Source organism: Cryptomeria japonica, chromosome 5 (assembly GCF_030272615.1).
Source record: "Cryptomeria japonica chromosome 5, Sugi_1.0, whole genome shotgun sequence".
Lineage (NCBI taxonomy): Eukaryota > Viridiplantae > Streptophyta > Pinopsida > Cupressales > Cupressaceae > Cryptomeria > Cryptomeria japonica.
Window position 1 is genome coordinate 928,564,798 of NC_081409.1, and position 26,368 is coordinate 928,591,165.

At 37.2% G+C, this 26,368-nt stretch overlaps 1 protein-coding gene across 1 annotated transcript in view; it reads left to right on the forward strand.

Annotated features, from left to right (window-relative positions):
* Positions 1-26,368, forward strand: part of LOC131855885 (ABC transporter C family member 13-like) — a 115,692-nt gene that overhangs the window by 85,138 nt on the left and 4,186 nt on the right. Inside the window, exon 7 of the mRNA XM_059221225.1 lies at positions 8,886-8,955. Within this exon, the coding sequence (XP_059077208.1) occupies positions 8,886-8,955 (70 nt within the window). The remainder of the gene's footprint in view (positions 1-8,885; positions 8,956-26,368) is intronic.

The following is a 26,368-nucleotide window of genomic DNA, read 5'->3' on the forward strand; positions in this document are numbered from 1 at the left end:
CTTTCAAGAAAGACAATATCCTTTTCTCTTCACAGAAAAGGATAGCGATTTGATATAAACAACAGTAACCACTTTCAAAATGAAATGAGAGAAAGGAAATGAAGTTTCCTGAAAGCGCAAAGACTTGCGTCACTTCCTTCCGGATGGGACAACAATATCAAGCTCAAAGACTTGATTATGTGAAGTCCTATCTACCCTTTTCTATACGAATGCTATAAAGAACACATTATAACAGCTCAAAGACTGAAATATTTTATTCTTTTCTACTTAACACAATGGGAAGTAGTATGAGCTCAAAGACTCACAACTATTTCTCACAAAATCTACTCCTAAATTCTCTTAAGAACAAGTGAAAGCACAAAGACTTAGAACTTCTCTCAACAAAATATTTATTTTAATCTATATTAACCTCAAATACTTGCAACACAAAGACTGCAAATCAAATGTGATTAAGCTCTTTAAGAAACACTTGCAAGAAAGATAATATAGAACACAAACTCAAGTATGTAACACAAAGACTCAAAGCTTGAGCAATTTTTTTCTATTGCTTTCAATTCTTGAATTCACACATGAAAGCTCAAAGACTTCTTTGCTGTAAATTCGACAGATTTTTTGCTTGCTTTCCAAAAGATAAAGATTACAATAGACCCCTCAAGTATTTATAGGAGAGGAGCCTTGAGAAAAAGGTGGGAGGATCCTAACTAACTTGAGAGATTCTCTCAACCACCAAGACTTATTCAATAACTAACTGAGACTTATTCCAGCTACAGTCCTAATTGAACACAACTTGTAGTTGCTTTACATGTAATTACAAAAATGCAAGTAATGAGTTAACTTGCGTTTTACAAAAAGACTTTTACATGTAACTTGTCAAAAGAAAAACTACAACTAAAGATTACAAATATGGAAAAATACAACTAAGTGTTGAAAAACGCTTAAGCTGTAGCACGTGAAGACACAAATCCTTCAAGCTTCTGGATGATCATTTGTAGTTCATCGAGATCCGGTTCATGGGTGTTCTTGGCAACAACCATGGTCTTCACAATAGTATCATGACATCGGAGGAGCGCAGAGCTGTTTTTATCCAGGATGGACTGGATTTCATGCAAAAAGATTTGGTGCTTCATCAACATTTGAATTGAAGGGGCCGAGAATTGTTCGCTCTTCCATTCATTATGTATCCTCATCTGTAAATCAGCAAGAACTTCTTCTTTTGGAATCAGCTCTCCATCCTGACTTAGTATGTTGTAAGAGGCCTTTTCACAATGAGAGACAATATCTCGGAAAACTTCACCCCGTAATCTCATTGTATCACCAATTTCCTCAATGAGGGATTTAAGAACAAGGGCCTGATTTTCCAGAAGCTCTTCAAATTCCAAGTACATGACCCTGGAAGAGATGATGGCATGCTCCTGTAGAACGCTCAACTGTTGTTGGGGCATGGTACGTCAGATTGTCAAACTATCTTCAACACTTTCGAGATTCTTTTTGAAAGTATCGGAAGTCTGATCCAGTTTCTCTTCAACGGTTTCCAACTTAGACATCATCTAAAAAATGTCTTTCATCACTTGTGCACATAGATCATGAAGCTGGTCAACCCAGGAATCCAATGCTTGTACCTTCTGAGCAACCCTTCACACTCCACGAATTGATTCTTGGGAACCAGAAGAACCTATGGAGTTACTCCCTTTAACAACAGGTTTTGTGATTTTATGAACAACTGCCATAAGTTGTCGGTTTTCCTTTTCTAGCTTATCTTTCTTTGCTAGAAGTTCATCACACTGCTGTACCAGTGAAGCTATAGAAAACTGAGCACCATGTTTAATCACCTCATGCGTTTACTTACTCAATTCTATCTTTGTAACTTTGTAATCAGCAACTGACATTTTTTCAAGTGGCTTATCTGCAATGGGTTCAACAATTTCAGCTACCTTCATCTTGTTGCTATCAACAATTACTCTGGAGATAGTCTTGGCCTTTTTAGCAACCTTGGATCTGGACTGTTTTAGTTGCTGATAATCAAAGGCATCAGGTGAGATTTCTTGCTTCTTCCTCTTTGGAGTAAAAGAACTAAGCCATGGAGGTAAAGCCATCAACTCTCCTTCTGTAGCAGCTGTAGGCAAAGGAGGAGCAGTTTCTGTTTGAATAACCGTGGTCATCCTGGGAGGAATATTGGTTTGGATGGCGACCACGGTTTGCTCAGTAACCAATGGGCATGAAGATTGCTTCATGAATTCTTCAAAACCAGAAGTGGAGGTATCAATTTCTGACAGTTGGACACAAGCAGGAGTATCTTCAGGAACTTCCTGCACATTCTCTTGTTGATGATCAGGAGGTGGCTCATATGCCGAAATAGGAATGGCATTCTGAGGAGATTCATCAACTAGCAAGTCAGGAGGAGAAAGGGGTGTCTCAATGGAAACTGGAGGAATAATCTCATGAGGCAAGTCGGATGCTGGAGACTTGGGAGCATCATCAGATTACTGCCCTTCTTCTGGATTATCCAGATTGATCACTTGAACATGAAATCGTCACTTTTCCTTTCCACGAACTGTCGCCTCCTCAGGAGGAAGCACTATTGCTTGACTAACTCGCAATTTGATCCTTGTGCCCGAAGATGATGCGCCTTCCTTGTTGTCAATCTGAATCTCAGACTTACATCCAAGAGGCCCCGTAGAATCATCTTCTTTTCCAATCTTGATTTTTATGAGTCTAACAACATTACTTTTCAGCCAAGCATTGGTGTTAGCCAAGATAGGCTGAAATCTCTCAAGAATGGATATGCACTCCTTGTGTGACCATTGGATTAAAGGAAGTGGAGCTTCCTCAACCCTTCGTGAAATATATTCAGGATCAAGTACGTGCCCATCATCAATCATCCCTTGTGGAATGTCCACCAAGTTCAAATCAACAACCTGCTCAACAGTGAGCCTGCAGTAATGCATCTTCAGAACCTCGACCTCTGTGCGGAGATCTACCCAGATATCCTCAATGCGATGCACATGCACAAAGGATTTTTTGATATTTTCCTTCATACCCTGGTAATCAAAATCAGCTCTGGACTTAAACCTTTTGAGCTTAATTTCCTGCATTTCGGTCTCCATGGCCTTGGCTTTAATGGATATGACAAGAGAATACGGGCCAATTTTTAGTGGGTTTGTTGTAGAGATCCCCATTCCAACCTTGTGTCTGGCAGACTGATGAGTGTGGACAGCCATGATTTGTCTTCCCAACTCCATAAGAATGATCTTATCAGTTGGGTATCTAGGGAGCATGTATGGCTGCCCACTATAGCATCCGATTCTCATATAGGTGAATGTTGGGAACTGTAGAAACAAGCATCCATACTCACTCACCCTTTCCCATGCCTCATCTGATACCCTTTTGTTCTTCAGAGTTTTGTCAAACTGACACATGAAGTAACTGAAGAATGCATCCTGGACTCTTTTGAAATGCAATCTGCTAGGTCTGATCATAATATTCCCAAACTAGTATAAGCGAGCGATCACCCTTGGTAGAAAGACCTGGAAAATGCCTAAGCGATGTTGCCAAGTACACCAAATATGAGTTTATGTAGAAAGTCATGGTGGAAGAGACTACTGAAAGTTGTTCACACAAGGCATTGTTGATGACTTCTCCCCATGATATATGATGGGACTGCCTTATGAACATGATGAACCTGTACATCTAGGGCTCAAAAATATTAGAATGTTCAAGGCCCATTATCTTGCTGAGGAGGGTTATGATATCTCCTATTTCCCATTTGAAGTCACAGCGGTACAACTTAGCCCACCTTGAGAAGGCGGCTCGTGGCTCTTGGATCCACCTGTTGATATGTCGTTTACAATCTTTTTCCTTTTTACATAATACTCAGCTGCACTCTCTTTAGAGATTTTCATGTAAATAGGTGCGGGAGGTATACTGAAGACCTCAATTGTGTCTGCATCAAGGTGGATTATTGCTTCGCCATCATCATTTTTAATGATTCTTGTCTCCTTGTCAAAATGATGGGCGCAAGCGAGAACAAATTCAGGTTCTAGGGCAGCCACCGAGAAAGAAGATGCGTGATGGATATGGCTGTCCAACAGCCGCTGCATATTGCTATCTTGTGGATCCGCAACCCTTTTGACAAATTCTGACATGTCTACATGCCCTATCTCTGTATCTCTGATACGATCCAAAGGAGAGGAAACTTGGGAAAGGCGCAACTTCGTTTTGGTACTTGTCATATTTGTACTTCATCTTTTTTGGAATTGGAGATGACGGCAAATCTGACATTGATGGACAACCTGAAATAGTGTGATGAAGACTTAAAAGTGTTAAGGCAACATCATATTCAACTGTAAATAACATTTTTCTTTCTTCAAATGGGAAAAACTTAGACTCTTGAGCTTCACGACTTTGTGAGAGAAAGAGGGGAAATAAATTGAAATGGGGGAATCTTGACTTTGACATATTTTGGATCTTGGGGAAATTTTCGCAAGTATACAAGTTGGAAAGGGCATACATGCAATCGGATTTTTAAAACCCGAATGCAAGTACACTTGTAAATTTGCAAATGGAGAAATGGATGGAAAATGAGAATTAGACTTGCGGAAAATGACGAAAATGGAAAGTACGGATATGAGAGACATGAATGGATAAAAATGGGAAAATCCGACAATGTCATTTTCATGAAAATGGGAAGAACTTTTCAACATGCAATCCAGTTCTTAAAACCCGATTTTGAAAGGAAGGGTATTTCACACTTTTTCAATTTGGAATTTTAACTAAAATGGTTAAATTCTTCAACCGTAAAGGAAGAACAAAGATTTCCAGCCAACTTGTAATTGGGATTTAAAATCCCGAATACAAGTAAAGAGGGAAAATGGGGAAGAACAATGCAATCCAAAAATTGCATATCAAGGGGAAAAATTCTCTCACAAAACCAATTTTGGGACAAGAACAACATATTTACAAATTATAACTAGAAAGGAAAACTAAGAAAACAAGAAAATAAGAAAATGAGACAAGGAAAGAAAAGAAAACATACCTTGTTTCAAACTGAAAAAGCCTCTCCAAAAGATGCAACAATCATGGAATGAAGAAGACAATCCAATAAATAGAGACAATCCACAATGCCAAACCCTTGGCACGTTTTTACAAAAACGCCATAAACTGAAAAACGTGGCAGCAAATCCAAATTTGGATGGCCAAAATGTCAAAGAAGGAACAGGCCAAAGGGACCCAAAGCAAAACGCCTAAGGAGGAGATGGAAACACGGCATCAAAATCTTCCAAAACGCAGCCTAGGAAGGGTCATGTGGTAAAAATGTGGCATCAAATGCGTCTTAAATGGCCCAAAGAATGACTGAAAACTTCTCCCAACTTCAACGCCTAGGTAAGAGAGGTAAAAACGGTTTAGGAGATTGCTGATTTGCAAAGAAAATATCCTCCAAAATGCGGATTCAAGGGACCACGTGGTAAACCGTTTTTTGCAAAGAATGAGGGTAAATCATCACCAAACGGCAGCAACGTGTTCTTCAATCCACATAAATCGCCTTGCTATAAAATTGCCTCCTTACTCCTTGAATTTCTCCACAAAAAATTGGGAAGATTTGTAGAAAAATTGACTAAGCAAAAGAAAATCGGGTTTTTGGGAAGAAAATACAAGTTTATTCACATGTCATAGAGGAAATCGGGTTTTATTTTCCATATAACAAGTTTTAATTGTCACTTTTCCCTCAACAAGGCAAAATCTGGTTTTTAAAATGCAATTACATGTTTAAAATCCTCAAAAATGCACTTTATAGGCAAAATCGGGTTTTTGGGAGAGAATAGCAAGTTTTAAATGTCACTTTTCTCATTCCAAGGCAAAATCGGGTTTTGGAGAGAGATGTGCAAGTTTAAAATCACTTGTAAAGAGGAAATCAAATCCCTACAACAAGTTATAATTCACTTGCACACATGTAATAGGGGTTTAAAATCCCTAGTACAAGCAAAAACCATTAAAGTAGGGGTTTTAGAAAAGAATTACAAGTTTACTTGTAACTTAACCAAAAAATCCCTATTTTAACTGAAAAAGCCAAAAAGCATCAAGGAGGAAATAAAAAACAAATTGCAAGTTTTTATTTTTCAATAAAGTGCACTTGTAACTAGCTAAAAAATTCCCTACAAAGACCAAAACAATGGAAATCATTAAAACTTGCAATTCAAGGAAAATTCTCTACCTGCAGTCAGGGAGAAAAAACCCGAAATTGAAGGAAAGACATAGCAAACAAATCCAGAATGCAACGAAATTTGAAACATAGTTCGAGGATGGATTGAGGATTAAGCCAGTCCAAGGATTAATCGAAATTATGCCTCGGGAAGCGTGCCATAGAGTAAAATTTTCATTTTTTCACAAATTTTTTATGTAATGGTCCTTCATTTTTTAAAACAAAAATGAGGACAACAATGATGCCAATGCTTGATCCTCCTGTTCATCCTTGTTCTTGCCTTATATTGTAGACTTTGTTGAATATTTGATCTTCATGTCACTTTGAATGTTCATCTTTCCTAGCCTGGACCGTGATCTTGCATTGTTGAGGTTTTCTTCCTTTTTGACTTTTTCATCATCCTTGTTTTGAATTTATGGATCCTTTCCATTTTGGACACAAGAACTGTAATGTCCCCATCCTAGTCAGGGACATTGGTTTGAGGAGTTAGCCTATTTTTGGACCCTTGTAGGCTAACAGGGTATGGATAAGGGGGTCAGTAATGCAGTATCTTGAGGAGTGGTCTGTCTATTTGTTCTAGTTCAGTGTTGAGTTCAGTTCTGGTCTTCGTTTCATCAGTTTGTGACATTATATGAGGATTTCCTAATTTTTAGGGAAAAATTGCTAAAAATAGACATGGTCCTATTTTCATTGGCGTGGCGAACTGTGGCCCCAGCTTTTGACAGTTTCAGTTTTCGAGCAATAATGAGAGATATGAATTTTTAAGTGGTTCCACAGGCAATTAATAATTTAATGAAATATTAATATAAAATCACAAAGTGCATCACTTAAATTTATTTAAGTGAAAAATTAATATCTCCTAAGCTAGGCGTTGCTTTTAGGGTTAAGTTGGGAACCCTAAAAGCAAGTTAGGATTTTAAAATCCCTAATTACCAAAAATCGTACTTTTTGGGTATTTAGGCAACCAAGATGGAAATTAAACCTCATTCATTGATATTGAGCATTTGACATTTCTTCTAAGCACTTGGCTATGGTGGCTAGGGTTTGGACCTGTTTTGGAGAGCGTGCATTCTTCAGAATTCAATAGCTTTGAGATTGTGAAAGATCAATCGAATTGTTGCAGCTTGGTTGGCTTCATTTAGAAGTCAAATTGAATTAAATTGGGGCAGATTTGGCTTCTTACAAGGCAGATTTGTTGTAGGTTTCTATTTACTATTTGTTGTTAATTCTTCTGTGGTATGGAGGCTTCTTTTCCCAAACACACAGCTTGCTCATTTATTGGCGCCATCTTCCACTGTTTGGGTGTCTTAGTATTAAATAAGAGGAGATCTGAATTGTTTCAGAATAAAAATCAGAACTTTGTAAGTTGCTGATTGAATTCTTTTAATTCAATAAATTGGCTAAGGACCTATGGGCATGCTTCTATTTTCTCCAGTTTATTGTTTCAGTTGATTAATTTAATGTATTATTTCAATATGTGTTGCAAATTAAAGAAACCCCCTTCTGCAACTTTTGTCTATTTCTGAAAGACCATCTTAATAATCAAAATTACAAAGAAGATCTACAAACTACAGCAGGTTGAAGAGTTGAACCAGCAAGGGTTCATCACAAGAACTTACATTACATATTATGTTATGTATAGTTCTAACATGGTGTTTCATTGTTTTTGGATTCTCTTTTCTTGAATAATATATTGATTTGATATTTGCACTTATATGATTCTTTTGTTCACTTCTGCATATAAGACATTTAAATTCTTTGAAGTGTGTTGTCCCTTAGGTACCTTTGGGCCCTAGATAACCTCGCTTGATCTTGTAAAAGTGGAAAGCACTTTAAATTGTACTATAATTTGCTAGAATCTGGATTTATTATTGTGAAAGCAACTGTAAATAAGAAGTCATAAAGAGGAAAAAAAAGTTACAAAATTTAATTAATCTAATTCAAGTCTCAAACATTATATGCAATATGTAATTGGTGACTGTGATATAGAATTCAAGTAACTGTTGCGAAAGATTAGTAGTTTCTCTTGCATATGTTATCACTCTCTTCTTCCATTGGCTACAAAGAAGCTACATCAATAAGGGTCAGTCCTAGCCTATGGGCTTTTTCTTTTCAACCCCACTAGGGGACAACCTGGAAGCATATGGGGTGCTCTGCTCCATAAGGCAAGGAGCCAAATTTGAGTATGGGTATTTAGCATCCATGTCAGCATGTGTGCCAATAGAAATGTTGGTGCAACAGTAGATGCAAGATCATGTGCGCCCCAACTATGGAGGAGATTGATTTAGAAGTGGAGTTTGACCATAAATGCATAATTGCCATTGGGTTCACAAACACATTTAACCAAAATCCTATTATGCAGGTGTCAAGTGTAATTTTATTGAAAGTTAAACAATTTCTTTAATTTGAATTAAAACTTTCAATTAATATACATACATCTTGGATGACTTAAGTGCAGGCATATGACAAAGATACATACCAGATTGAATACTAAGTTCATGCTTTATTAGTTTTAATCCATTGAAGCTTTATTGCTGTTTTTTTTAAATGTTAACTTGTCTAATCATGCTATATGTGTAGTTTAGAAATAGTTAAGGAGGTTGCTTTTTGAAAAATGATTTCTGCTTGGGACCAAGAACTTTTGTGCTTAGGCAACAAATTCTTGATTACTCACATGTTATTTTTACAGGGAATCACATTTTCTGAAAGATCGTCTTATAGTATGTGATGGAGAGGAAAACTCAAAGTTCAATTCTCATGTATGTACCAAAGACTGCTCAACATTGGTTTTTCAAATTATTTTTCTTGTGTGAAGTAGAAAGTAAATTAAAATCCAAAATTTGATGTGTGATTTTATAATATTGCATATTGTATATGATTTCTATCTTGTTTCATATCTTTTTTGTTATTAAATTTGTGTTTATAGGTCATGCCTCAAGAAATAAGATTTTATTGTGTATAGAGTCGTCATTTAAGAGACAGTTATGTAGAACCATTTTCAAGCTAGAATTCTTTATGAGTTTTTGGTATAATTTGTTGACTTCCCATATACTAACTAGGGCTAAAATCTAGGATGCCCCATTTAGTGTAGGACACTTTGTGACCGTGCAACCCATTTCTCCAACAACCTTTTTTGCCACATTGTGGGTGCTTGGGGCCCCTAGCCTTGTTCTAATACCAAATTGAATCTTAATGTGGCAATGAGCATTGATATGATTGCAATATTTACAAACACAAGTCAGTTATTAGTTATTAATTGATCAGGCCAAGCATACATGACCATCTACCCAACTAATTATGTTAATAATAACTTATTATTATTAACAAACAAACAATGATGTAATATAATATTTCATTCTAACATAATTGCAGAAAATTGTTTTCCCTAAGCGTTTATAATTCCTCTGGAGTTGTATAGTATTTGATTTCGCCCTCGTTGGTTTTGATAACCGCCTAGCGATGCATTTTGTGGTTCTGAAGTAGTGGTCTCTTCCGGTGTGGAGAGTACTTGTGTACTTCTCGTCTTCAAATTGTATGGGCACTCCTTGATTGAATGACCCAACATTTGGCAAATCTCACAAAACATATTTCTAGGACAATTACCTTTCGTGTGCCCCTCACTTTTGCATTTAGTAAACCATAGTTCATTACTTTCTTTATAAATTCCTTTCACTGCCGTCAATTCTTTCATCATTCTTATCATATATTGTCATAGGGCCTGAACCGTTTTGGATTCTTTGTCGCCACTACCTTCGATGCTTTTGTCATCGTTAGTCTTCTTCTTCCCTCAAGAGGATGATTTATTTTCACTTTCGATGTCCATCGCTCGATTGTAAGCATCGATGTACAAGGACAAAGACACTACTCTCATCTTCTTGTGTAACGAGGGGACGTGTCCCTCGATGAACCACCTCTTCTTCAACCCGTTGGCTGGCTGGCTCTCCATCTAACCCAACAACTCCGTGAGCCTACGATTGTATTTTCTCATCTTCTTACATAACGAGGGGATGTGTTGCTCGATGAACCACCTCTTCTTCAACCTGTCGGCTGGCTGGTTCTCCATCTAACCCAACAACTTCTCGAGCCTACGATTGTATTCCCGTATGTTCTCGTGCTTCCCTTGTTTGGTATTGTATATTTCAGCAACAATTTCATTGTCGTCCCTCAAGAGTTTTAATTCCTCCTGGAATGCCTTCTTCAGGCTATCCCATGATTATGTGTGTTTCTCTTCTAGTTCTGAAAACTAGTCGATGGCTACTCCACCTAACATTGCAGGAAACACTCAACTAGTAGTCTTTATCTAACTGACTGATTACCAACCAAATGGTTTCGCATGCCTTACAGTGCCGCTTAGGATCCTCTGACCCATTCCCCATGAACTTTGGCAGTTTCTATCGATCCACAGTTGAACTTGTCCGAGGAGTCACCATTTTTTTCGCTTGCTTACTCCCCTATGTGTGGGACCTGGGTGGATTGTTCTGATCACTACGTTCCAATGCTTTCCTGGCACTCTCGGCCATGCACACATCCTCTATATGTCCACCTCCAACGTCGTCAACACTCCAGGTACTTCCAGGCTCTAAGTCATTCCTATGTTCCCTCTATCCCGGGGTTGGTGGTTTGTATCCTCCAATTCTTGGTTCCCCTAAGATGGATAGACGACGGAATATGTCTATGAGTTCATGAAAGATCCCAAATGGATCCTTTTGCTGTTGCTGCTGTAAATTCTTAATTAAACATACTATATTTTTTAATTTTTCGGTGATCTTATAGAATAGACAAAAGTTGCAGAAAGGGATTGTTTCTTTTTGGGTTTTGAAGTTATAAGTAAAGTAATTGATAAATAGCAACAATTGTGAAATAAAACAGTAAACAATGTTCATATGTAAGAACACTTAAGCAATCTGAAAATACTGCAAATCATACCTGGCAAATAACCTAGTTTTGTATTTAGCAAGAATCCATACATTTATTTGGAGCTGTTCTCAATCTGGATTGATGCCAGATGGAGGAATATTACTGGCAACGAACAAGAAAGACCAAATAAGCTGAATACAACCCTTCAAGCCAACATACAAACAAGGCGTGGTTGCAAAGGAGGAGTGGAAACTGCTGCAAATCACGTGCCAGCTGAAATAGACCAGCCGCCCTGTTGAAACCCCCAATATGCACGCTGAATCTTCAGGCCAAGAAGATGTGTCTTCTACCTCTGACAATCTCTGTGCAATCCTGGGTAAATCCACTATCAACTCCTGCTAAGGGCTACGTCTCAGCAAGCTCAGACCTGGGGTTTGTGTCCCAGACCAAAATAAATCTTCCAGAGCAATTCCCAAATTCGCAAGTTTCAAAATGATCAAAGATGCTATCAATTAGGTTTTCATCTCCTTATAACTCCTTTCCTTTTGCAAGTCGAACCCTAAAGAATAATAAAGCTTGCGCTTTATAATTAAAGTGACACTTTCCCAATTATGGCGTCAAACTATAGAAAAATATCACTTTATTGCGAATAAATAGCTTCAAGCATCCAAAAAGACTCCGGGAGGTGAGAATCATGTAGCAAAGTTCAAGACCTTTCCAACGAGCTATAACACATAGGCATATCAAACCGGATGAAGCCAAAAACCCCTTATTACTCCGAAATGGCTATATACATAGCCTTATTTTAATTTATTTAAACGCTAACTTAGGAAATATTAAAATATATTAAAATATTTCCATAGATCCAATAATAGCCCAAAATAACCAACCAAACATGAATCTGACTTTGTCACCTACCTGTGACTGATGCTGGACAAGATGGGCCAACTGGCAGTCCCATCCCTAAAATCTAGGGATGCTCCTTGAAACTAGGAAACACACCCAATCTTCCTGAAACTGAAACCATGGTATGGTCTAGTGGTCATTCAGTCAATTGCCAGTTCTCCCTAAAAAATAGGAGACCTCGTCTAAAGGTTCGAAACGGCTCACAGAGCCCCTGCAAAGCTCCATGACCCTCATAATGAGTCCCCTAACCATGTCGTTGACCTACGGGAACTCGAATGGTAGGTCAACCCCTGCTCATCTCATGTCACCTAGAAAAGTGGACATTACAGTTCAAGATTTCCCTCTTTGTACTCCTCGTCCAACGTTGAGTTTACAGACGGATGGTTTGATTGTCCGACTGGATTTTCCTCAAATGTTTCTTGTATTCTTCTTCATTCTCTTTGTTCTACAATCCTTAAAGATTGCTTGATCTCTTCGTCGTGACCACCTTGTGGCCTCTTCTCACCTTTATTGGGGTCTAAGGGCATGAATCATTCAAGGCTGACCTGATTTCGTTTAAGGCAATGGCGCCAAATGTTTACCGCTATATCTGAAAAATTAAATACAGGAAATAATAATACAGATAACAATGCATACCAGAGACAGGAGTAAAATAAATCTTTATTCACACATGAAATTATTATAGAGAAGAAGACCAGAGATGGTCGGCCAAGGATCACAATTGATTTGACTCTCTCCTACTACTTTCCTTGGTAGTACACAACATATTTAAAGAACTAGACAGTTGCCAAGAGGAACACAACCGTCAACCAACTGACACATTCTTTACTCGAGAGTAACAACAAGCTTAATTTGGACAATTAATACATTGCCAGATAACCAATATTATCAAACATAACAATAGGCATTTTATGCCGACTACATCCTTGAAGTCACACTTACACATTTTCGAATGATTAACCTGAGTGTATTGTCCCCAACCGGAAGGCTACCTATTTCCCAATAATTATGAAACATTATTATGTCTTAAATTAAGTTATTGAGATTAGAAAACATCTTATTCCTGAAAATACAATTAATACTAATTATTTTAAGGGTTTGCCCTCAATTCTTCCCTAACCTTGATGGAGGTTGGTGGAATTACTGTGCTGTGCTAGGGCGCTTGGAAATTGTCTACAAGTAGGCTCCCTCAAGGTTTCAGGAACACTTGTTCATGCCCATCTCAGGATTCTCCCTCAAGGCTTCAGAAATATATGTCCTTACCCCATCTTGGGACTTACCCCTCTTGTGACATAATTACTCTGCCTCTCCCTACACAAACCCCCTATCCCTACCTAGGCATTAGTGAAAGATCAAGGACTAGACCGTATTGATCTTTCAAGTATTACAAATGTATAAGAAATTAAGTATAAATCTGATTTCACTATTTTTTAACAAATACAAATGCAACAGCGTACATAACAGATCATATATTGGCCCCTTATAATATATTGATCTTTCAAGTATTACAAATGTATAAAAAATTAAGTATAAATCTGATTTCACTATATATTAACAAATGCAACAGCCTGCATAACAGAACATATATTGGCCCTTTATTCCTAATAGCATTCAGATACACTATTCTGTAAATTAGTATTGATTCATAGACAAGTTACATCATATCAACTTGCTGTTATACAATGCTTGTTAGCAATTAAATATGATTTATTTACCTTCTGATCCCTTCCTTGGGATGAGTACCAAATGTATTAATAATCGTTGATTCTTTTTGGATAGTCATGTTCTTTCATCGGCTGGCTGTTGTGGAGAGATGCTTCCCTCTATCTGACGGTTGCCCATTCATGTTTCACTTTTTCCAATTGTTTCTCTTAACCTCTATTAATTAATAGTTTACAAATAAAATCGTGGCAGCTCTTTGATTACATGCTTTTTGCCTCTAACTAATCATTAAGGTGACCGCACTACTTCAAGGACTAATAACAACAATAATTAAATTACACTCAACTCTTACCATTTCCTTAATTTATTTGATTTTATGCATTGTTGCTGATGTAGATTTGAAAGCATAGTTGGCCTGCATCTCCTTTGATGAGAAAATGGTGAAGTCTCATAAATGAGACGATTTTCTGATTAATGTTATCCTACTGTAAGACCATTTCATGCGATGGGGTCACTGTCACATCGGGGGCATGACAGTCCACCCTTCTCGAAATTGCTTGTCCTCATGCAATTATCATTTTAACTAAATCTTCTTAATGTGAGGATTCCCCTTGCATCTTAAGATAAGGATTCTATCATCAATTGTATCTTATAAGAACTGTTTTGTTGTTCCTATGGATATCTTCGAGACAAAGCAAGGGATGAGCCTCTTATATATTAAGATGAGGATCAATAGTATAACACACATTTATGACCTTAAATGCAATGTTCTCACAATTTAGATCAATCCAAAAATATAAATCTTATGATGTTATGAATGTCTTTAGTAATCATAAACAATCATAGACTAGACAAGCACATCAGGTATGAACCAAACATGGAACATTCATATAAAAACACAAAGCATACACATGGTAATATGCAATCAAAGAGCATACACAATGCCAATTATTACTAGATCCTTCTTATTAAGTAGAATGTATTCATTGATTCATCTTTACCCTATAGGATGGCAGGATCAAAGCTCTAATACCGATTGTAATGTCCCCTACTGGAAGCCTACCTATTTTCCAACAATTATTAAACATTATTATGTATTAAATTAAGTTATTGAGATTAGAAAACATCTAATTCCTCATAATACAATTAATACTACATATTTTAAGGGTTTGCCGTCAATTCTTCCCTAACCCTGACGGAGGTTGGTGGAATTACTGGGGCTAGGGTGCTTAGAAACTGTCTACAAGTAGGCTTCCTCAAGGTTTCAGGAACCCCTGTTTCTGCCCATCTCAGGACTCTCCCTCAAGGCTTCAGAAATATATGTACTTACCCTATCTTGGGACCTACTTGTCTTGTGACAGAATTGCTTCGCCTCTCCCTACACAAATCACCTATCCCTACATAGGCATTAGCGAAAGATCAAGGACTAGATCATTTAATATATGGATCTTTCAAATATTACAAATGTATAAGAAATTAAGTATAAATTTGATTTCACTATTTATTAACAAATACAAATGCAACAGCGTACATAATAGACCATATATTGGTCCCTTATAATATATTGATCTTTCAAGTATTACAAATGTATAAGAAATTAAGTATAAATCTGATTTCACTATATCTTAACAAATGCAACAGCCTGCATAACAGAACATATATTGGCCCTTTATTCCTAATAGCATTGAGATACACTATTCTGTAAATAGTATTGATTCATAGACAAGTTACAGCATATTGACTTGGTGTTATACAATGCTTGCCAGCAATTAAATATGATTTATTTACCTTCTGATCCCTTCCTTGGGATGAGTACCAAATGTATTAATAATCCTTGATTCTTCTTGGATGGTCATCTTCTTTCATCGACTGGCTGTTGTGGAGAGATGCCTCCCTCTATCTGACCATTGCCCATTCATGTTTCACTTTGACCAATCATTTCTCTTAACCTCTATTAATTAATAGTTTACAAATAAAATCATGGCACCTCTTTGATTACATGCTCTTTGCCTCTAATTAATCATTAAGGTGACTGCACTACTTCAAGGATTAATAATAACGTTAATTAAAGTACACTCAACTCTTACCATTTCGGATTTCCTTAATTTATTTGATATTATGGTAGGATCGCTGCATTGTTGTTGATCTAGATTTTGAAAGGATAGCTGGCCTGCATCTCCTTTCATGAGAAAATGGTGAAGTCTCATAAATGAGACGATTTTCTGATTAATGATATCCTACTGTAAGACCATTTCATGTGAACATTACAGTGGTATCAGACATCTTTCCTGCCATCCTGTGGAATATAGTAAATGCAAACCTATTAGAGAAGAGGAAACAACATGACTGGACAATACTACGGGTATGTTCTTAATACAATTTGTAAAATATGCTATAAAATAATGAATGCTGGAATAAATAATCAATGAACGGCAATACAAATAATGGTTTCATTTAATTAATATCTGGTCAAACATGATAAACTGTTAAACCATGGATGGAAGGTTGGCTTAGATAGGTAAGAGGGTTAAAGTTCACTTTTAAGTAGCTCACCTATTGATGACATGGTCTGCAATAGGCCAGGGGGACCGAGATTCGCTCCTGGGCTTAGATTGATTAAATTGAGAACTCCACTATGCTACCCATATCGTTCCTACATTAATAATGTACAAGGGTAAAGAGTGTGATCTGGAGAATAAGACCCACACCATAATAATAAGACCAGGAAGGCTTAGCATGGGTTGGCTGGACAACCCAATCACGACTCCATCCCCAAATCATGAGTATGATCAGGAGAATAAGACCCACACCATGTTAACAAGACCAGGAAGGCTTAGCATGGATCGGCTGGGCAACCCAATCATGACTCAATTCCCAAATCAATAATCTGCAACAAACTCTCTTACAATTAATCTAACTATAAATACCTATAGATCAATATGTATGTATGTATATATTTGTATTTTTGTTTGCTTCTGTTCATGTATTCATGTGCTTTCATTCCCTAAGGGGATACTTTATGCTCAAGTGTATTCATATGTCTTATGTATATTTCTCTCAAGTGTATGTTTCATGTGTCTCATGGCTTGCAGATATTTATGTGTTTACTATATGCCTGATGTGTCTTCAACATGATCGCTCCATTATATATATGTCTTGTAAGAATACTGATGAGATTGCTCAATGTTGTCATGTTTTCAGCATGATTACATCATGTACCTTCCTAATGTATGCTTCATGTATTCTTTATTAATATTATATTTTCCTAAGTTAATTATTAATGCTCAATCATGTAAAATATTGTAATTTTAGTTTCTTGTTAGAAACTTTCTATTTTGTAATTCCTTGTAATTCTTTATAATGATCTTCACGATCATTCGTAATTACAACAATTATTTTTTACCAATTACATGTTGTAATATGGTATCAGAGTTGGTTACAAAATGTTTTGTTTTTCAATAAATAATTTTGAAAGGAATTTTTTTACAGAAACTTGAAAAACATTTAAAATTGTTTCTTCATCTTCGAATTTCCTCGGCACGTCTCGACCTGGTTTCAAACCCCTGACGCGATCAACATTCTGCGTTTGTCGCGTATAGAACAAGATTTGTTTGGCTGCGTTTTGTTTTGGGTTCCGCGATTTTAACCCATATTTCTTCTGCACCTGTTGCAATTTTTTTCTGCCCTAAATCGTGCACGATTTTGCACTTTGCGGCTCACGTCTTTCTACAACTTGACGCAATGCGATTTCGTGTCTTTCTGGTTGGCCGCGATCACTAGTTTTTTTGTGCACGATTTTTTTTTGCGCAACCTGCATTTCCTTCAGCACGACGGTTTTCTGAGATTTCTTTTGTTTCCCGCCTTTGCATTCTTAGAACCGCATTTTGCCGTGGGGAGTTTTTTTTTGTGACGGCCTGACATTTTTGGTTCATGGGTGTTGTTTTCTGCGTGCGGATAGGGTTTCTCTGTGCAATCTCTGATTCGATTTGGTTCATTCATGGCCGCCACGACCTCTGCAATTTTCTACTAGGGTTTAACCCTTCTGTTCAAGGTGAAATTTTATTCTAGTTGTAGATTCTTGGTGGGTTTTTTGAAACATCAATTGGGTCGTCGTCAGATTTTTTGGGTGCATCATTTTTCGTGCTTCAATATTTGAGCCATCGGATCTGCATTCTGATTTTAGATTCCTTGTGGGTTTTTCGAGTGCTCTTTTGGGTCTTCGTTGGATTTTTCTGGGTCTGTCGGATTTTTTCTTGAAATCCGTGTCAGCTGTATTTCAATTTTTTTCGAAGTCTGTACCTAATTCTACCTTTATTTAAGACTTATGGCTTTCAAATTTTCTGGTTTTCCATGCATTGGGAAACGTGCAAGATGGCGTCATTGACCAACTTGATGTTGGAAGACAGTCATCGATTCAATGGCAAAAATTGTAACACCTGGAAGCAGCGCATGTTAACTTTTTTTGAATATCGCCGTCTAGATGATCTTGTCTTGGGACAAGAATTGCGTCCTTCCGCAGCCGGAGCCGATCAAGACGAATTTGATGACCGCAATAGGGAACCTGTCATGCTTCTCAAGCTCTTTGTCACAGATGACCAATTACCTCAAATTCCTTCTGGCAAGTCAGCTATAAAAATTTGGAAGCATTGAAGGAGTTGCATGAGACATCTGACAAAAGCCGAGCGTTCTTCTTGAAGAATCAGTTGTTCTCCATCATGATAGATGAACACGTCCTTACAGGAGCATCTCACGAAGATTAAAGATATTCGAGATCAGCTTGAAGCTATTGGTCAAAAAATGGAGGAAGAGGATAATGGTAGTCATAAACCTGAAAAGTCTACCAAAATCCTACGAGCACTTCATAGAGACTCTCAACATTACGTCTACGAATGTTGATTTTAAATTTCTAGAGTTGTGCACCAAACTTCTGCAGCAGGATCGCTGGAAACAACAGTTTGGTAGCGATGCCACTTCGTCCTCCTCAGAGCAAGCATTTGCAGCCAAATCCTTTCACAAGGATAAAGGAAAATTCTTAGTCCTCCCAGTCATCTCAGCAGAAGGGCTCTAGTCAGTCACAGGAAGGTTCGAAGAAGGTTCAATGCAATTATTGTCACAAATATGGCCATATGATTAAGGATTGTCGCAATCGGATAGCTTCCGAGCAGTGGAAGCAGGGAGGGTCTCAGCCTAAAGTCAATGTCGTTGAGCACACAAAGCAGAAAGAGTCTGCCTTTTACACCTTCATGGCTAAAAGACCTGTAGACCATGTGAAATCTTCTGCTTGGTATATTGATTTTGGTGCTTCTTGGCATTTCATTCGCAGGCGTGATTGGTTTACAAAATTCTCTCCCTATACTAATTCAATTATTTTTGGAGGAGGTGAAGAGTATACCGTTGTCAGCAAGGGCAACGTTCAAATACAGTCTAGTGGGAGGAATCTCATATTCCTCAATGTGTACTACATTCCTGGCATGAAACAAAACCTTCTCTCTGTGAGTCAGATTATGCGGCAGTCTCACCAGCTTGATGTCATCTTCAGTGCACATAAGTGTTCGATTGTTGATCGTGCGACACGCACTACAGTTGTTGTTGGTATTGAGGATCATGGTCTTTACAGACTTGTGGATACAGGTGATTCTCTTGAGCATGCCTTCGTAGCAAAATCATCCTCTATCACCCGTCTATGGCATCGGCGATATGGTCACCTGAACATTCATTACCTTGCTCAGCTTGTTCGGGAAGATCTAGTACATGGCCTACGGGAAATTCAAACTCAGAATCAATGAGTTTGTGACGCTTGTCAGGCTGGGAAGCAGCACAGGACACCGTTCAAGGATGGTGACTCATGGCGAGCATCTAAGGTACTGCAGTTGGTCCACGCTGATGAATGTGGTCCAATGAATACTCCTTCTATTACTGGGTGTAGGTATTTCTTACTTTTTGTTGATGATTACATCATAAAATGTGGGTGTACTTTCTTAGACAAAAATCAGATGTGTTTCTTGTATTTCAAAAAGTTAAGGCCTTGGTAGAAAAAGAGTCTGGTTGTTCTATTATTACTCTTAGGTCTGATAATGGGGGGGGAGTTTTGTTCTACTACTTTCTCCACTTTCTGTGATACGCATGGCATAAAACGTCAGTTAACCACACCATACACCCCTCAGCAAAACGACGTTTTAGAACGTCGCAACTGCACCATTACAGAAATGGCTAGGTCTATGTTGGAACATATAAATGGTCCTAAGAAGTATTGTGCAGAAGCAATGTTTACTACAGTCTATCTCCTTAATAGGGCTCCCACTCATGCTGTTAAAGTGAAAACTCCTAAGGAAGCCTGGACTGGTCGCAAACCCAGGATCAGTCATTTGAAAATTTTTGGCTCTCTTGCATATGTTTGGATTCCAGATGCCAAGCGCTCTAAGTTGGATTCCAGATGCCAAGCGCTCTAAGTTGGATTCCAAGAGTCAAAAGCTTATGTTTACAGGATACAGTGACAACCATAAGGCTTACCGACTGATTGATGTAGAACTTGATTGTCTCATCTTCAGTCGCGATGTTGCCTTTGAGGAAGATTGAGGACCATTTCAGCTTTCCTCGTCCGAGCATAATTCTGAGGATCAACCTTTGAATGCTTCTGATTTAGGTGTTCGTCTTCCATTTGGTTCACTTGATGGGAGGGATGATGCAAATTCTATATTTGATGATGCACTACTTGAATTTCCTCAGGATGATGCTAATCTTCCACTTGTTCCAGATCCTCTTCCACCTCTAGTTCTAGTTATTCCTCCTCCATTTGATGTTGGCACATCTACTCTCCGGCCTAAGTGGTGGGCTAAGACAATCAATGATCTTTGTCCTGATGAGCTCATTGAGGGTAGGTCTTCTAGAAATAAGGGCAAGCAACAAAATACAATTAACTTTTCTCTCATGGCCAACATTCATAGCATTTATGAGCCTCATACCTATACAAAGGCCAAATGGATTCCAGAGTGGCAACAGGCAATGGATGCAGAATACTAGAGCCTTCTGAAGAACAACACCTGTGTTCTCTCTGATCTTCCTCCAGGGAAGAAACCCATGAGCTGCAAATGGGTCTATAAGGTCAAGTATCATGCAGATTGTACCTTAGGTAAATACAAGGCCAGATTAGTTGCTCGAGGATTCACACAGCGGGAGAGCATTGATTATGAGGAGACATTTGCTCCTACTGCCAAGATGAGTACCATTCGTCTTCTTCTCAGTTTGGAGGGAAAGTCCATCAGATGGGTGTTAAGAGTGCCTTCCTCAACGGTGAGTTGTAGGAAGAAGTCTACATGACACAGCCTTCTGGTTTCAAGGTTGCCGACAAAGAACATCAAGTATGTAGACTCGTTAAAGTACTCTATGGACTTAAACGGGCTCCTCGGGCGTGGTACATCAAGATTGATCAGTACTTGGTTGCTCATGGTTTTCAGCGTTGTCCTTCTAACAGTAATTTGTATATCAAACACTCTGGTGATGATATTCTCTTTCTTGTTGTCTACGTCGATGACTTGATCATTACTGGCAGTTCAACACATTTGATTGTAGAAATCAAATAGGACTTGTGCAAGGATTTTGATATGACAGATTTGGGTCTTCTCCATTATTGTTTAGGTGTTGAGGTTTGGTAGACTGATAGTAGCATTTTTATTTCTCAGTCTAAGTATGCCAGGAACTTGCTTGACAGGTTTCGAATGCAGGATTGCAAAGCTGCTTCCACACTTATGGAGACAGGACTGAAGTTGTTAGCCAAGTCTGATTCTCCTCTTGTAGATGAAACACAATTCAGGCAACTAGTGGGCAGTCTCATCTATCTTACCGCTACTAGACCTGATCTCAGTTTTGCAGTGAGCTACATTTCATGCTTCATGACAGCCCCCAAGGTTGATCATTGGGTAGCAGCGAAGCGTGTGTTGCGTTATGTGAAGGGCAGCTCTGATTATGGACGACTTTACACTAGGAGTCACGATCCTAGACTCAGTGGTTTCACAAATTTAGATTGGGCAGGTTCGGTTGATGACAGGAAGTTAACCTCCGGATATGTGTTCAGTTTGGGATCTGGTGCAGTCACTTGGACTAGTAAAAAGCAGCAGGCAGTGGCTCTCTCCTCGACAGAAGCAAAGTATCGAGGAGCAGTTAAGGCAGCATGTGAGGCAGTTTGGCTTCGCCGGATGCTTGCAGATATGCAAATATCTCAAGCAGGTCCGACTCCCTTGTTTTGTGATAATCAGGGAGTGCTCAAACTTGCCAAGAATCCCGTCTTCCATGAAAGGACCAAGCACTTGGAAGCTCACTGTCATTTCATCAGAAAGCTTGTTGAAGACGGTTCCGTTCACTTGCTGTATGTTCCAATAGCGGAGCAGACAACAAATATTCTCACCAAGTCTTTCAGTCCAGATAATTTTGTCAAATTCAGGGGGCAGCTTGGTGTTGTTGATAGATGGAGCATTAAGGGAGGGTATTTATTAGTATATTTTCCTAAGTTAATTATTTATGCTCAATCATGTAAAATATTGTAATTTTAGTTTCTTGTTAGAAACTTTCTATTTTGTAATTCGTTGTAATTCTTTATAATGATCTTCATGATCATTCGTAATTACAACAATTATTTTTCACCAATTACATGTTGTAATTTTCTTTACTACCTGTATTCATGTGATTGCTTCATGTTTGATATGTTTTTGAGCATGTATGCCTTGTGTCTTTATGTTTCCACTCCAAGATTGCCTTTCTTATACATGCTTTGTACTTCTTGTATATTTGTGTATTGCTTCAGGCCTTACATGTCTTATGTGCATACTTCGTGCTTTAGTGTATATTACTTCCTGTTTACATGTGTGCTATTTGATACTTCATGTATGTACTTGTGGATTTGTGCTACATGTCTGATATGTATTTAAGTGAATTGCTTCATGCTTTAAGTGTATTCATGTGCCTTATGTATGTTTCTCTTTAATGTATGTACACTTCATAATTTGTGGATATTTATGTGTTTACTGTCTTTTCATTATGTTTGCTCCATGATATGTTTTATACGTATACATGTATACTTGTATTGTATGTATAATTATGTGATTGCTCCATGTTTGTCACATTTTCAGCATGACTGTATCACACACACCTTCCTAACGTATGCTTTATGTCTTGAATAATGCTTCCCATTATGATTAATGTGTTTTCAATGTGTTATTCCATGTGCATTTTATATGCCTTCTCAAATGCTTCAGGACTGATGTGTTTTTCAGAATGCTTACCCCATGTGCATTCTCTAAGCGTATGTATCATGTATACATTACTTGCGATTGCTTCTTATCTAGCGTATGCTTGTTCTACATAAGTGCCTCTCTCATAACCACATACACTCACATATATGCTTCGTGACTTAAGAGAATTTATGTGCATGCTTCATACTTTATGTTCTTCATAACTTAAGTGGATTCATGCTTATGCACTATATGACTCGTGTGTATGTTGCATGCCTTAATTGTATTATATTCATGTGTATAATTACACCTTGTATATACTCATGTGTTTTATGTAGATGCTTCTGCCTTATATGCTTTGGAGTTACACCCTATGTGTATTCGTATGTATGACTCATGTCTTATGTATTCATTGTATATTGGGTTTGTACATAGAGTGCTTACTCTGTGGGTGTCTCATATACATGCTTTACACCTCCATGTGATGTGTACGCTTCATATCTTATGTGTATTTGTGAATATGGCTACAGGTATTACTTTTGTCTATGCTTCAAGACTTCCATGTATACTTTAAGCCTTGTGTGTGTTTAAATGACTTTGTGTGTATTACTTCATACCATCCATGTTTGACATACCCTTAATGCCTCATGCTTCATGTGTACTAAATGTATTCAGGCTTTATGCTTCATTACCTTACATGTTTTGTGCGTATACTTCATGTATGCTTCGTGTCTATATACATATGTATACCTTGTGTTTATTAGGAAATGACTCGGTTTGAGAAAATTGTCAATTGCTTGAGGACAAGCAATTTTGGGAAGGGCGGTCTGTCATGTCCCCTCCTTGATCATTATATATAGCATAAATGAAACAATTATTATTTATTAATTAATATAATATTTATTATTAAATATTTGTTTATTTATTGAATATTATTATATAATTAATATTCATTAATAATAAGATTCTGAAAATATTCAAATAGAGTAAATCAATATTGTTATAAACATTACACATATGCTTATAACGACGTCTATATTAAAGGGAGACTTGAGAAGTCATTTGTTTAGAACCAACAATAAGCCATGAAGCAAACAACCACTATTATGGAGTTTAATAATATGATTACAGTGATCTAAAAAAAAACAATAATTTAAAAATATTTTTGTTAATACACCAATGAAGAGAATATAATATCGACTAATCAGTAGTTAGTCTTGAATAGCAGTAATCGTCTCATCAATCCCTTATCTTAAAGTGAAGAATCACTATTGAGCAGCGGATATCAATCTAAGAACACTAATTGAGCATATCAATATTTTGGCGATTGTAGTTTGTGGGGCACATGTTTCATGGCAATCATATTTAGTTCGACATTATAATTAATTTGGTGACTATAGTGTTGACCGGATAATATATCATCTCTTCTTTTTTTTATACGCAGTCAGTTCTGAACACCAATATGGCTCATCTATGGAGCAATGGAGTTGCAAGCTAGACGTTGAGCAGAGTAAGGAATTACGGTGAATTATTGGCACGAGCTTCCTTCTACCATCACAGCACTTAAAACAAACAATCATTAAGTTCTATATTTGTCTCAAACCGATTAAAACAATATCAATAACAATGAAAGTATATATGTAATCAGAATGAGATTGGTATTGATAAACAAAAATATCCACAATTATAGTAATTAAACACCAATTATGTATGAAGTCCATACGAAAGGTTGTGATTAGTAAAGAGGGTGACATGGATAGGCATGAGTCATGTCTCTTGCCACGTGACTATGACTCGAACTCAAAGATATAGAAGGGAAGAACCATAAAAGACAGGGGGACATCTGGGAATTTCTTATTCATCCTTTGTGGATTTGATCATCCTGAGCAAACAGCCGATATAATCATATATCCCAAAGTGATTAAGTGTCTAAGCGATTCATTATTGACAACTTTAATAAGAGACAGAGAACAAATGTACCATCGTCCAAAATGGAATGTTCTATATCTAATGGTAGCAATGATATTAGAGAGATGTATAACAGTAGTGATTTCTAATCAAACAGCTGCCAACTATCCACCAGGAGATGTTTATTGCCAGCGATAAAAGGTGGTGTTTTGGAGCCGCCCCTCGATTGGCAGCGATAAGTTAATATAAGAAGAGCTGTGATTATGAGATCATCTTCTGAAGAACTAACAGCAGCATGTAAATTTGACAATGTTAAAAGCTACAGCAATTAAGATTTATTAAAGGGAGATTAATTTAGTCTTAAGAGCGACCAAGAGGTGCAATTCAGTGAGAGCTAATATAATTTGTTTGTATCAAAGGGTATGACTCTAGGGAAGAGTCACATCTGTCCAAACCAAAGAAGCAGATATAAAAACATATCATTGAGATAAAGGAGGGATATTAAGAGGATTACTGGGTGATCTATAAATAATTTGGAGCAGACATATGAGGTATATGGAAGTAGTCTCTTCAAGGATCGAACAAGCTAATACAACAATTCTTGAAGAGCAGATGTGTGTAGAAGAAATACCGATATGTAAGTGAAGCATGTTGAAATTGGAATAATATCATCATATACCAGCATTAAGTTGGTTTAAAGAAGAATGTATAAGAAATAGAAGTGAATTATATATATAAAGAATATATATACGTTCAAGGAAATATTTAAAATAAATAAGTCATTAAAGGTAGATTTGAGAAAAAGAATGTATATGGGTTAAAAGAAGATCTTGAGCCAAAGTCAAAGGGAGTATATGAGCAGAATTAAAGAGGAAGTATGAGTAGACTACAGAAACATTTTCAGAAGGATTATAAAGAAGAATGCTGGAGTGTAGCAGAATTCAGCATTACATAAGTCCCATTGCCAAATTAGAGAAGGCTATCAAGATAAGTTCTATTCTCAGAACTAGTCTTAGAACTTAAGTTAAATTTTAAAATGAAATGTTTTCAGATTTAATGAAATTATATAATTACAATTTTCATTCTTTTATTTAGAATTGTTGTTTCAGGATTAATCATTAAACTAAGGAAACAACAATTGCCGTGAAATGTGTGCCCCCCAAACAACAATCGCCAAAATATTGATATGCTTGATTAGTATTCTTAGATTGATATTCGCTGCTCAATAGCGATTGTTCACTTTAGGATAAGGGATTGATGAGACGATTACTGATATTCAAGACTAATTACTGATTAGTCAATATTATATTCTCTTCATTGGTGTATTAACAAAAATATTTTTAAATCATTGTTTTTATTTAGATCACTGTCTTCGTATTATTAAACTCCATTATAGTGGTTGTTTGCTTCATGGCTTATTGTTTATTCTAAACGAATGACTTCTCAAGTCTCCCTTTAATATAGACGTCGCTATAAGCATGTGTAATGTTTATAATAATATTGATTTACTGTATTTGGATATTTTCAGAATCTTATTATTAATGAATATTAATTAAATAATAATATTTAATAAATAAACTAAGTTACCGGTTCCGGTTCGGATTCGGGTTCGGAT